Source organism: Poromitra crassiceps, assembly GCF_964638095.1.
Source record: "Poromitra crassiceps genome assembly, chromosome: 5".
Taxonomy (NCBI): domain Eukaryota; kingdom Metazoa; phylum Chordata; class Actinopteri; order Beryciformes; family Melamphaidae; genus Poromitra; species Poromitra crassiceps.
Genome location: NC_139642.1, coordinates 49934335 through 49946635, shown reverse-complemented (window position 1 = coordinate 49946635; position 12301 = coordinate 49934335). Strand labels below are relative to the sequence as shown.

The 12301-nt window shown below is 46.2% G+C and overlaps 2 protein-coding genes across 2 annotated transcripts; both read left to right on the top strand.

The window, feature by feature from the left end:
- Positions 1-478: 478 nt before the first annotated feature.
- Positions 479-8219, top strand: six5 (SIX homeobox 5). The gene is made up of 3 exons (XM_083637782.1): positions 479-1179; positions 3236-4797; positions 4980-8219. The coding sequence occupies exons 1-3, from the start codon at positions 494-496 to the stop codon at positions 5645-5647; spliced, it is 2916 nt and encodes a 971-aa protein (XP_083493908.1). The 5' UTR covers positions 479-493; the 3' UTR covers positions 5648-8219.
- A 540-nt stretch (positions 8220-8759) lies between these two features.
- six9 (SIX homeobox 9) lies at positions 8760-11320 on the top strand (the record flags this gene model as incomplete). The annotated part of the gene is made up of 3 exons (XM_083637806.1): positions 8760-9155; positions 9630-9790; positions 11131-11320. 3 exons carry the CDS (start codon positions 8760-8762, stop codon positions 11291-11293), a joined length of 720 nt encoding a protein of 239 aa, XP_083493932.1. The 3' UTR covers positions 11294-11320.
- Positions 11321-12301: the final 981 nt, after the last annotated feature.

Here is a 12301-nt window from a genome sequence, read left to right as displayed (position 1 = left end):
GAGGCTGCGGGGTAGAGGCTTCACTCTGTTGCGCCTCTCCCGTCCCCGCACAGCGCAAGGCATGCCTGTGATATCATTCTCTTGGCCGATTGTCACATTTGCCCATGTACACTGTAGGTCATTTAGAGGCACCAGTATTTCATAAACAGTTTAAAAGTTCTGTGGATGGATTTAATTGTAACGTTATGTTATAGCCGAAGGACAGATATGCGGTCGCTATTTTTAGACGACCAGCTGTGGGCGGGGGTGGGTGGGGGCAGATCGAGCGCTGGTCGAAGCAAAACATCCATCGAGTAGAGACGAGTGGAGCCGAGTGGGGACGAGCTGTGCAGGGCTGTTAAGTGTGGTGGGATTGAGCCATGGTGAAAGGGGCGTGTCCGGGCTCGTAACAAACATTGGTTTCGTCGACGGTCGGAGAATGGGAGAGAGAGCGCGCTGCAGAGAGGGAGGGAGGAGGGAGGAGGAACTGGAAGAAAAAAAAGTTAAAGTAAAAATGGCTTCCTTGTCTTTGGAGTCTGCAGAACAATCTGAGACTAGCCCGGAGGAGCCCACGACAACGGAGCTGAAAGAAGAGACGGATCCGGACCAAATTTCGGAACAACTTCTCCAAACTTTCCAAAAGTCGGCTCTGAGTTTTTCCACTGACCAAGTAGCATGTCTTTGCGAGGCCCTTCTGCAGGCGGGCAATGTGGATCGCCTGTGGAGATTTCTATCCACCATACCTCATTCGGCCGAGCTGCTACGTGGCAACGAGACCCTGCTGAAGGCCCAGGCATTAGTGGCTTTCCACCGGGAGGAGTTCAAGGAGCTGTACGCCATCCTGGAGAGCCACGACTTCCACCCGTCTAACCATGGGTTCCTGCAGGACCTCTACCTGCAGGCTCGCTACAAGGAGGCGGAGAGGTCTCGGGGCCGCAGCCTGGGCGCCGTGGACAAATACCGACTGAGGAAGAAGTTCCCCCTGCCCAAAACCATCTGGGACGGAGAGGAGACGGTGTACTGCTTCAAGGAGAAGTCTCGCAACGCCCTGAAAGAGTGCTACAAGAGCAACAGGTACCCTACTCCGGACGAGAAGAAGAACCTGGCCAAAGTGACCGGACTGTCCCTCACTCAGGTCAGCAACTGGTTCAAGAACCGCAGGCAGAGGGACCGAACCCCGTCCGGGACACACAGCAAAAGGCAAGGCAGAAACCTCAAACCACACACACAACACAAATCATTTTAAATGCAGAGGTATCGTGGACCCATATTCAGGAGGCAACAATTGCCCTGGAGTTGAATGTATTTGTTGATTTGTCGACGATTTAAAGCGCAAAACACTGTGCTCGACTCACATTTGTTTACAGACTAGAGTAATTATGTTTTCTACTAGACTGATCACTGAAAGCTGAATCGTAAACAAAGAAAGCTCCGTAGGCCTAACGTTACTTGTCGCGCAAAGTAAAAAAAAGAAACGGGTGAAGAGTAAACACCTTAAACATCAAAATATTACAGAAAGCACTTAGCGGCAAGTAAATAAGAGGACTGTGGAAATAACTGTTGACAGTGATGAGGCCAAACAAGTCTAGAGAGAGGTCTGGAACCAAGAGCATGTTGCTGTGTTGTGAAATGTGAGATCCAGGCGCCCACTACGGCTCAAGTTTCCTCAAATCCCGCACAGCGTCCCAGCCGGGCTGGCTGAGGTTAAAGTTAAGCTTAAACTGGTGGGGTGGAAAGGGAATACATCAAACTACTTGTTCTTTATCAAAACCGTTGCAACCTTCACGTTTACACTGTCTGAAATCACAAAGTATGTCTAGTTTGCCATGCAGAGAGGAGAACATGTGTGGGGAGATAAGAGAGAATACAGCAGATTTATCTTATCAGACTTCAGGGCTTGTGGTGGTCTGGCACTGGTGAGACAGTCAAGCCACAATGTTATGGTAAAGATACTATACTCTTTAGAAAGGAAGGTTGCTAATAATTGTACCCATGTTTGTCTTCTATCTTCTTTGAGATAGCTTTGAGCTTTTAAGGGTCTCTGTACGTGATCCAGTTGCAGTAGCCTACTGTATATGGTTGGTTATGTATCAGTGGCTCTCAATGTGGGATCCTTGAGGGGGTTCCAAGCGGTCCCCAGTCAAATTAAAACGGGTAATAATTTATTTTCACTACAATTCCAACCACAACACAAGTAACATAATAGAACATATGACTATTTTGGTCATTGTGGGTTTCATACACTTTCTGTAATAAAACATCTAAAAGTGTGACGACCCTCCCACTCTCTGGGCCCTGTCTTGCAATAGTCTGGTGTTGGGGTCCTTATTGAAACAAATGTGAATACATGGTTATGAAATGAATTTCATGAGCTGAACTCACTGTGCACACATTTAGGATTACTTGCATTTTGGAAGTATGGGGTGCTTTGAGCAGGTCTCATACAGAAATCACAATAAAGGCATTTTGATGTCATTTTGCACTACAAAATGCAATTAACTGGAAGCTGGAGAAAGCTGTTCTGAAGCTACAGCAGACTTTTTTAACCTTACTGTTAATTCTAGGTGAAAGACAAACCGGTACCACAATGTTCATCTCTTCCCCCAGAAAAAACAACAACACATAATTTGTGATGAACTGCGAAAAGTGAAAATGGATTAACTCAGGATTAAAACCCAGGATCTGTGACATGGCAAACGTATGCTTTACCAACCGTGCTAAACTCAAAGTGATGCAGCAGTTGGACTCATGCAGCCGTTATAGCTGTGTGTTAAATCTTTGGGAACAACATAGTGGCTTATATTAGCTGCTTGTTGCAGCTAACTAAGAAAGAAAATAAAACTGTAACAGAGGTTGAGCATTTACACTCTTAAAAGTCTTTAGTTGTTTACTGCCCTAAAATGAATAAAAATCACAACATATCTAATCAAAATAATACAGCGCTACCTGATTGTTCCCAATCCTGTGTGGGGTCTTGCTGTCTCTGGGCAGTGGTGAGCTCAAAACATTTGCCTTGTACATTTATGAAAGGTAGAACAATAAAAGTATACCATCATCACCTTCTGTTCTGAGCTCAATCTTTGTAAAACAATAGTTTATATTAAAGAGGGAACGGATTATAACTATGTTGAAGGTGAGCAATCACAAAAGGATTTAGTCTACATTGCCAATAAGAGAGATGAGGAACGCCTGAACCCTCTAAACACACACACATTTTCTTCCCCTTTGATCCATCTTTTCTTTTCTTCCATTTCAGCGAGTCTGATGGTAACCACAGCACAGAGGACGAGGCGAGCAACATGGACGACACCCCCGACAGGTCTGATGAGCGTTCTGGCTCCACGCCTCCCATCATCTCCCTCTCGGGAGTCCCCTGCAGCACAGGCCAGATCCTCCTCAATGGCTCCAGTGGCTTCCTCACAGCCTCCCAACCGTTATTACTGAACGGAAGTTCCCTGATCTCCAGTACCGGTGCTGGGGTCATCATCAATGGGCTAACCCTGAGCGATTGCCAGGCAATCACACTGAGTCCTGTTGCAGCCAACTCCCCTTTGATCCTGAATGGGGCCCAGGTAATAACCAAGCCCGGCATCTGTCTGCAGCAGCAGCCACAGCAAACGCTATCTGTAGCAGAGCAAGGGCTTTCGGCCATGGAGGCCAAGACGAGCAGTCTCCCCGCAGTGGTTCTGAGCATTACCAACTCTCTTCCTCTGGAAAGCAAGGCAGACAGCGGCACGGGGACGAGCCCTGCTCTGGACTTCATCAATGTCCCAGAGGGACTGGTAATGCAATCAGACGGCAGTGGGCAGACAGTATCTCCCTCATCCTCGTCTTTATCCCCTTCTTCATCGACTCTGTCCTCCCCAACCTCTCTCCCTTCACTGGTCTTAGCACAAAACGCCCAACCCCAGGAGCCTCTCATCCTCCCAGCCTCCCATCCTGTAGTTTCTCTCTCCGGCCAGCAAGGGGAGTATGTTGTGTTTGCCACTGCTGGCTCCCACTTCACGCACCCTAGCTCCGCCTGCCACGTGGTGTCCTCCAGCACCTCCACTCCTCAGGTCTTCTCTCTGCCCCAGGTCGTGCCCTCCATCCAGGGTATACCAGTGTCCCAGCTGGTCCAGCACTCTTCTGGAGCCCAGGTCTCCCAGTGCCCTCAGTTAGTCCCTGTGTCCCCCCTCACTTCTCCGCTAGCCCAGGCCATGCTTCCTCACTTCCAGAGCCCTCAGACTATGAGCACAGGCCACAGACTGGTGCAGCGGCTCCCTCATCATCATCATCATCAACAACAACAACAACAACAGCAGAATGGAGCCATACATCTAGCTGAAGGTGCTACCACCATAGTCTCTGTCTCTCAGCTCACCAGTGGCCAGCTTCCCCAGGGACTGACACTTCAACTGGGGGACCAAACCACAACCACCACCCCAATTATCAGCCAAATCCAGACCGCACAAGGCCCACAAGCTATTCCCATCTCTTCCACGACACAGGTGGTCCCAGTCCCGCAGTCCAAAGACACAGCTCCAGCTCAATTAGTTCCCCTCTCCGTACCACAGCTGGTCCCAGTCTCGTCCATCCAGGCCTCTTCCACCCTCTCGTTCCCCCAAGTGGTCCCCGCCGCTCCTTCTCTCTCCATCCCCTCTGCTGGAGTGCCCTTACAGATCCTGACCTCGGCTCCTGGAGCTGGCGGGGTCACCCAGGGCCCTTTTAGGATCAACCAGCTGAGGCCCATTCAGAGTGTGGGTCCCCCCACCAGCGTCGCCCCGGGGGTGCAGCTCCTCAACTCCGGAGTTATTCAACTCCCCTCTGCATCTCCAGGTACTTTGAGTTCATTATAGCCATTTGTAAATGTACTCGATGGGTATCAATGTTTATTTGATGCCACCCTCAGGGAAATGTGAGAGATTTTCATCCAGATGCCACAGTATAGATTGGTAAGGTTTTGAAGTTTTAATGTTAACAGCCTAAATCTTTAAATGTGTAATTTTCCTCTGCTCTAGGTAACCTCGTCCTAGGTGGAGGCCCCTACCTGAGTGTCCAGCAAGGCAAGCTGATTCTGACCATCCCAGCAGGCATCCAGCTCTCTAGCCTCCTCAAACCAGTTCCTGAGGCTTCTCCCATCTCCGCCAATGGAGTGGGCCACATTCTCGCCCCTCCTGCAGGATGCCAGCTGACACCCACCTCAGGCTCGAACTTCAGCACTCTTACATCGTCTCCCCTCAGTTTCATCAACTCCTCCCCACTATACTGTGCACCAGAGACTGGGTTTGTCACCAGCCAAATGCCTATCATTCACTCCCCCCATATCCTGGACCATTCTGTCACCCACAACACCCTCACTCCAGAGAGCCTGCTCTCCCTCAGTCCCATGTGCAGTGGACTGACACCCAACACTCACCTGTCCCAGCCCACCTGGAGCCCCGTACCCCTCTCCACGTCGGCTAGTCTAACTCTATTTGACGTCCGTGGGAAGGGGGACCTACCCGAAGACCCGGCTTTGTTAGGCCTACCCGGGGGAGAGTCCCTGCTTCTGGCCAGCCCTTCTCCAGAGCAGGATGTGGAGGTTCGGTCGCCACTAGGGAATCCAGAGGAGATGGACGGGGACACCAAGATTCTGACTCAGCTCCAGTCTGTTCCTGTGGATGTCGATGATGAGCTGGGCTTGTAGACGGTTTGCCTTGCTGGCCTGTCAACACCACTTTTCTGAACGAAAACAACGAGACATAGGTTACAGGCTACGCTCTTTGTTTTTACCAATCTGATATTGTCTTTGTTTTTTTTTCCAATTGGTCTATCCTATAAGGCCTACATGTCTCTTTTGTTCACTTGCATGAAGATACTGTATGGACAGGTTCTGACATGTATGACAGTGGTGCGCTCAGTATGATCTGATACCATCACGGGCTCGGATGGCACTTAGACCGTTGAGATAAATCCTTTCACACGGACGGGAAGGGTAATTGTATGGGATATTCAACTGCTGGATGAACACCATATTGACTGACCTGGATCAGTGGGCACGTAACTGAATATTTTCCGTCTTTTACTCTCTTTTTTTTACAACGACAGAAAAATCTGAAGGCTGTCTGACATTTTAACACAGGTAATAATAGATTATGATTTACGACCCTGTCTGTCAAAATGACAGGCAACGAAAAAGTCTAATGCAACCTCTGACCTCTGACCTGGATAATATCCCTCTGAGGTTTTTTTGGTTTCAGTGCAAAGGTTTTCTTATGTGCCTCTTTGTCAGTCTCTCTCTGCCTGTGTTAGCAGATCCAGTCAGAAGAACCAATATGGACACTTGGCCCAGCTGCAGGTGTAAAAAAAAAAAAAGACAGTATATTATGTAAGGCGTGGTGACGACTTGGCCTATTCTCCAGTCCCTGCATGTCTGGGGTTTTGGTTGGCAGTAGCAGAGCAGTGGGCCCATTACTTTTCACCAGACTGTCTGGGAAAGCCACAAATCTCGACAAATTCAGGATAGCTGAGTATCTTATGACTGTCCAGAACTCAGGGGTCCAGGAGTTTGGTCTGCTTTCGCGTCTTCTTCACAGCCTTATTGAAATACGTATAATTCTACATACACTCCGACTATGTTCTTCTTCACATGAGGAACTGTGGGACATATAGAAAAGCTGGTTGAGAGTTTCCTGTGAAAACCATTCGACTAACAGTTTCTTCAACAGTATTTTATTACTGCAAGTTACTGAAGTCTGGGGTTGAAAAGTGCAGCCTAACTGACAGTCATCAGTAAACGATTTTTACGTTACTTTGTGTAGAACCCAAATTAGAATGATATCATCCGCAAGTAAAGGTGTAACATATGAGATGAAAAGGTTTGTACTCTATGCAATGCATGTAAAGTTCTATATAGGACACACTACGTGGCGCAGTGGCTGAGTTCAAAAGCCGGTGAACTTGGGAGATGAAAAGCTTTTTGAGCTTAAGCGTAACGGTGCGTTACACTAAAACCGTTGCTGTGATCCCACTGAGGGATATTTGTTGTTGAATGCATCCACAATCTCACGGTGTGTTTTCAATTTCTTTTACAACTTTAAGTGCCTTATTTTGAAGTTTGTTAGGATCGATGCTTTTAAAATATGTTTTGACTTTTCATAGCATCTCACAATTGCTATAATGTCCAACCAAATCTCCGCCTCTACTCCATTATATGAATTTTATGATGACCCACATGAGTGTTTCTGTTTGATCGCTTAATGAAAGGTAATGTGACGGCCCAGGTTGCATGGTCCTAGCTCCATCTCTTTTTTTATTATTATTTTGTATATTTTGCACATTTCATTCACATCATGTTTACGCTGCTCTGCGGTGTTGTTAGGACAGTGGTCGAGCTTAGATTACATTCGGAGATTTTCACTGTGGTGCTTCCCATTTGAAAGACGAGTCGAAATGGTAAATCAAGACGTGGGGCAGGATCTCCTGATGGACTCCAGGATCTCCTGATGGACTCCAGTGCCACTTGGTGCAATAGCTCTTTCAGCTTAAATCTAAAGGGCTCGCCATCGTATGAGCTTTCTACTGTCATAACACAGTTAGCAGTCAGATCTTTGGCCTATTATGGTACACAAAACTACACTTCAGTGTCACACATCTAGTTACAACAATGGCCTTTGTGTTTTTTTAGTGTGTTTGTCTCTTTTGTACATTTAATCTATTTAAATCATATATCAATCAGTTTCTACTTTTAATTGAAAGAAAATAAGTCCTTGTGGGAAATGGGCGTAGGAAATGGCGTTCATTTTCACATTTGGACGGTTACATTGTTTTCAAAGTTTCTCAGTTGAAAATCACCGGTTTTCAGAGTTGATCATTATGTTTTGAAAGAGGTCACCCCGTGTTGCTGGCCAAATGTGTATGCTAATTGGGTAGATTGTGAAATGATTCAGACAAATGAGTCTGATTTATAGCAATCATGCCACACATTAGTTGGAGGAAAGGGAATGTATGCTTGTATATGTAAAGTATGATAGCCTGCGTCTGTTTATATGAGCCATTTCTTGCCAAAGTATGTAGACGTTTAAGCCCATGTGGGCTTATGCACATTTATAACCCAAACGTTTGTCAAGCCTGGGATACAATGTATTTACTCCCTCCTACCTGACACGTATGCCTCCAGATTTAACCAAAGATAATCTATTTTGTTTGACTTATTGATAGTTCTGAAAGGGATTTTTTTTTGTCTCATTCAAGGTTCTTGTTTTCTCATTTTTGTATTCAAAGGCATTCTATTTTTTATATTACTGATCTTGATATTGTAATAAACTACATTTCCAAAACGGTTATGTGTATAATAGTATGATTTAGTTTCTCTTTGCATTTAGTATCCTCATGTGTCACACTTCACTTCTGTGAATTAATGTGGAGCATTTGCCGAGGGCCTTTTGCTTCTAATTTGGCAAGAAAATTTTATTCAAATACATTTTGTGTTTGCGCTGCACAGCCATCTTGCTTTCTCTGAATGACAATGGCGATATCCAAACTGTGTGAGGGTGTGTGCTTGCATGCATGTGTTTGCACAAGAGAAGGAGGGATACACGGTGTGTTTTTGTAACCCTCATCCTCTCAGATTACCTGCACGTTCAATACTGCCAGGGCAGAGGAACTGAAACGTTGACTAGCCAACATGCTCCTCAGAGCCTCCAGCTCTTTCTAGCTCCGACTTCCTTCCCTCAGTGAGAGAATCTGCCTGAAGATCTCTCGGCACAGACTTTTGTCTAACTTGTATCTCCGGACTTTTGCAGGCCACCATTGTCTTCATGGCCATGGTCTTCTCAGCAGAGCAGGTGGCTTGTGTGTGTGAGGTCCTTCTGCAGAGTGGCTGCATGGACCGTCTCTCTGGTTTCCTGCGCACTCTTCCTCCTCCCTCCTCCTCTTCCCCTCGCCTTGGGGAGTTGGAGAGCGTGCTGAAGGCTCAAGCGGCGGTGGCCTTCCACCAGGGCCGTTACTCTGACCTCTACACCCTGCTGGAGGGCTTCCGCTTCTCCCCGGACAGCCACCCGCTCCTGCAGCAGCTGTGGCTGCAGGCCCACTACACGGAGGCAGAGAGGCAGAGAGGACGACCACTGGGGGCCGTGGGGAAATACAGGGTCAGAAGAAAGTTCCCTCTACCACACACCATCTGGGATGGAGAGGAGACCAGCTACTGCTTTAAGGTAGGCAAGACTGCTCCTTTAGCTTGAGTTAGCCTTACGCCATGCACTGCATGGATGAAGGAGACTTGAGGTAAATGTATAGGCTTTAACTACTGACCCATTTTTGTTTAGCAGTGAGTGAACATGATAAAAAAGGAATAAGTAGCATCTCTTAATAGTTGAAGGAATATATATATATATATATATATATATATATATATATATATATATATATATATATATATATATATATATACAGACTGCAAACACCAAAGTGAGTTACTCATGGTGGCTTGGTGAAAAGTTTAGAAACAACCATAGACTGTATAAAGATATGGACGTAGCAGAAACAGAAAAACTGGTGAAATAATCACTAAAACAGGACACAATTTGGTTATACGGGAGGTAGTGTTAATCGAGTTATCCTGATTTTTATGTGTAAGTCATGCTTGTATTTGAGTAGCTGACAATGAATCGATTTACAACTCCTAACAGGAAAAATCACGGACTATACTCCGGGAGTGGTACTACCATAAACCTTATCCATCCACCCGGGAGAAGCGGGAGCTTGCAGCAGCTAGCGGCTTGACGGCCATACAGGTCAGCAACTGGTTCAAGAACCGACGGCAGAGGGACCGAGCAACTAACGTTAACGGGTCAGTAAGGAGCTGCATGTCACCCATTACTAATGGGTGACATGGGCCATTAGTCCCATTTGCAAGGGTGTCACTCAGAGTTGAAAAGTGGTGGGGATCAGATGAAGAAGAAAAACAAACATTTCAACGGTCTTCAACATAAGGTCAAACATCCTCGTGGGAGTTTTAGTTGTCACCTAATGAGTCAACACTGTGCTTTAACTTCACCCATGAGTTGATACATTTTCAATAGATTACTTTTCTTGGTGCAAGCTATTTTTCAGATTTTTTTTTATTATGCTTTGAAAAAGTGATGGGGATAAAATCAGCCATTTTGAAAAAGTGGTGGGGACATGTCCCCAGTGTAAATTACACCTATGGCCGTGATTCGAATCAGTTCGATCCATGGGATAATGTCCGTCGGAGTGGGCCCAGCCCATTGCAGAGATGGTTATGCACAGGGTTGACAAAGTCCTGATTTGTCTGGGCTTTTGGGTCTCATTGAGGAGGCAGATGGCAGTTGGGAAGAAGCTTTGGTACTGTCAGGCATCAGTCTTCTGCCATGGGGGAGGGCCCTGAAGAGTTTTTGACCTGGGTGGGTAGGGTCGGCCATGATTTTCCGAGACCATCCTGGCAGTGTGTAGGTCCTGAAGGGGTGGCAGGCCACCTTTTCAAAACGGCGGATGATGCGCTGCAGTCTGGAGATGTCCTTGTGGGCAGCAGCAGCACCAGACGGTGATGGAGGAGGTGAGGATGGACTTGATGGTGGAGGTTTAGAAAAGTGCAAATGTCACCTTTGGCACCTTGAACTTTCTCAGGCGATGAAGAAAGTAAGCTACATCATCTGTTGTGCCTTCTTGGTGAGAGCTTTGATGCTCAGCTCCCATTTCTTCCATGTTTTAGACTACATTACTACCAACCAATGGCCAAAGCAAACAATAAGTAGACATTTGAATATGTTGTCTTGTTATACCTCCCAGGTGGCCATTCGTTCTCTTCAATCACTCTGGTTTCAGGTAGCTTACCACTAATGGACCATTTTGTCGTTGTACATACTCACAAAGACAAAAAAACTGTATGTCTCTCTCTCTCTCTTTCTCTCAACACACACACACACACACACACACACACACACACACACAGACACACACACACACACACACACACACACACACACACACACACACACACACACACACACACACACACACACACACAGGTCTCTTTCTTTTTACATAGAATAACAGCACCCCCTTTTGGTTAAATAAAGACACGAACGAAGATTTTTGAGAATGGGACCAAAATTAAAGAAAAGATCTGCCTGTTACTTTTTCTCTCACGTTCCTCATCTCTTCATTCAGTTTCCAGATGCCTGGCACGGGAGGAACCCCGGGAGAAGCCTACCCCTCCTCTGACCATGACTTTTCACCCCCAGGCAGCCCTCACCCCCTCTGCTGCTGTCCCCTCCCACCGCTGTCTCACACACCGCCTCCCTTAAGACACATGTCAGCCGGATTCCTCTGAGCCGGCCAATGTCCAATCCACAGCTTATTTTACCTGGCTTGTTTCTTATTGATTAGTCTGACACGTTAATTTAGTTCTGCTACTTCTGTGAATGTAAAGTGTAGCTTCCTGTGTCAATAAAGTTTATTATCAAACATGGCTTGTATCAAACATTGTTGTCTTGTAATAATTGTTTTCCATCCTCCCTAATTGACACTGCATTTCAAATGCGGCATAGAAATGGCCCCGTCTTCTTTGGTGATCTTTTGGTGTATTCACCTCTTTTGACAGACCACAATATCCCAAAATCTCATTTCTTTAGGTGCTTACAGGCCAACAAACATTTCCCCTCATGCCCACCTCTTCCTACTAAGGGCCAGAATTTTGTTTAGACCTCAATCCCTGTTTTAAAGGAGCAATCTCCAGAATATATGACATGATCTAGAATTAGAGGTTCGATTCTCTACCTGAACCCGAGGCCGGCCCGACTGGGCCTGCAGGCCGGAATTTCCCTTCTATTCCTCGGGCCCAGGTCAGGCCGAGCTCGTGGTCAGATATTTATATAATTGGGGATTGAACAGACAACATGTACTGTATATAGTTTAGATTAACAGCCAACTCAATTTACTAAGAACATTTCTGTGTACATACATATATACACACACACACACACACACACACACACACACACACACACACACACACACACACATATATATATATATATATATATATATATATATATATATATATATATATATATATATATATATGAGGATCTTCATACTATGCAAATGCCTACATGGACTAGCTCCCCCTCCTTTATAGGAATTCATCCATAAAAATAGAATCACTGGACTTGGCACCAGGTCAGACACCAGAGGTGACTGCAAGGTCCATCGTAGACTGACCACGTCTGGTCAGAATGTCCTGTCAATAAAAGGCAGCCAAATATGGGAGTCTCCCCGTCTCCATAAGGGACAGCCCCACCCTTGCCACTTTCAAAGGCAGTCTCAAAAAATGGCTGAA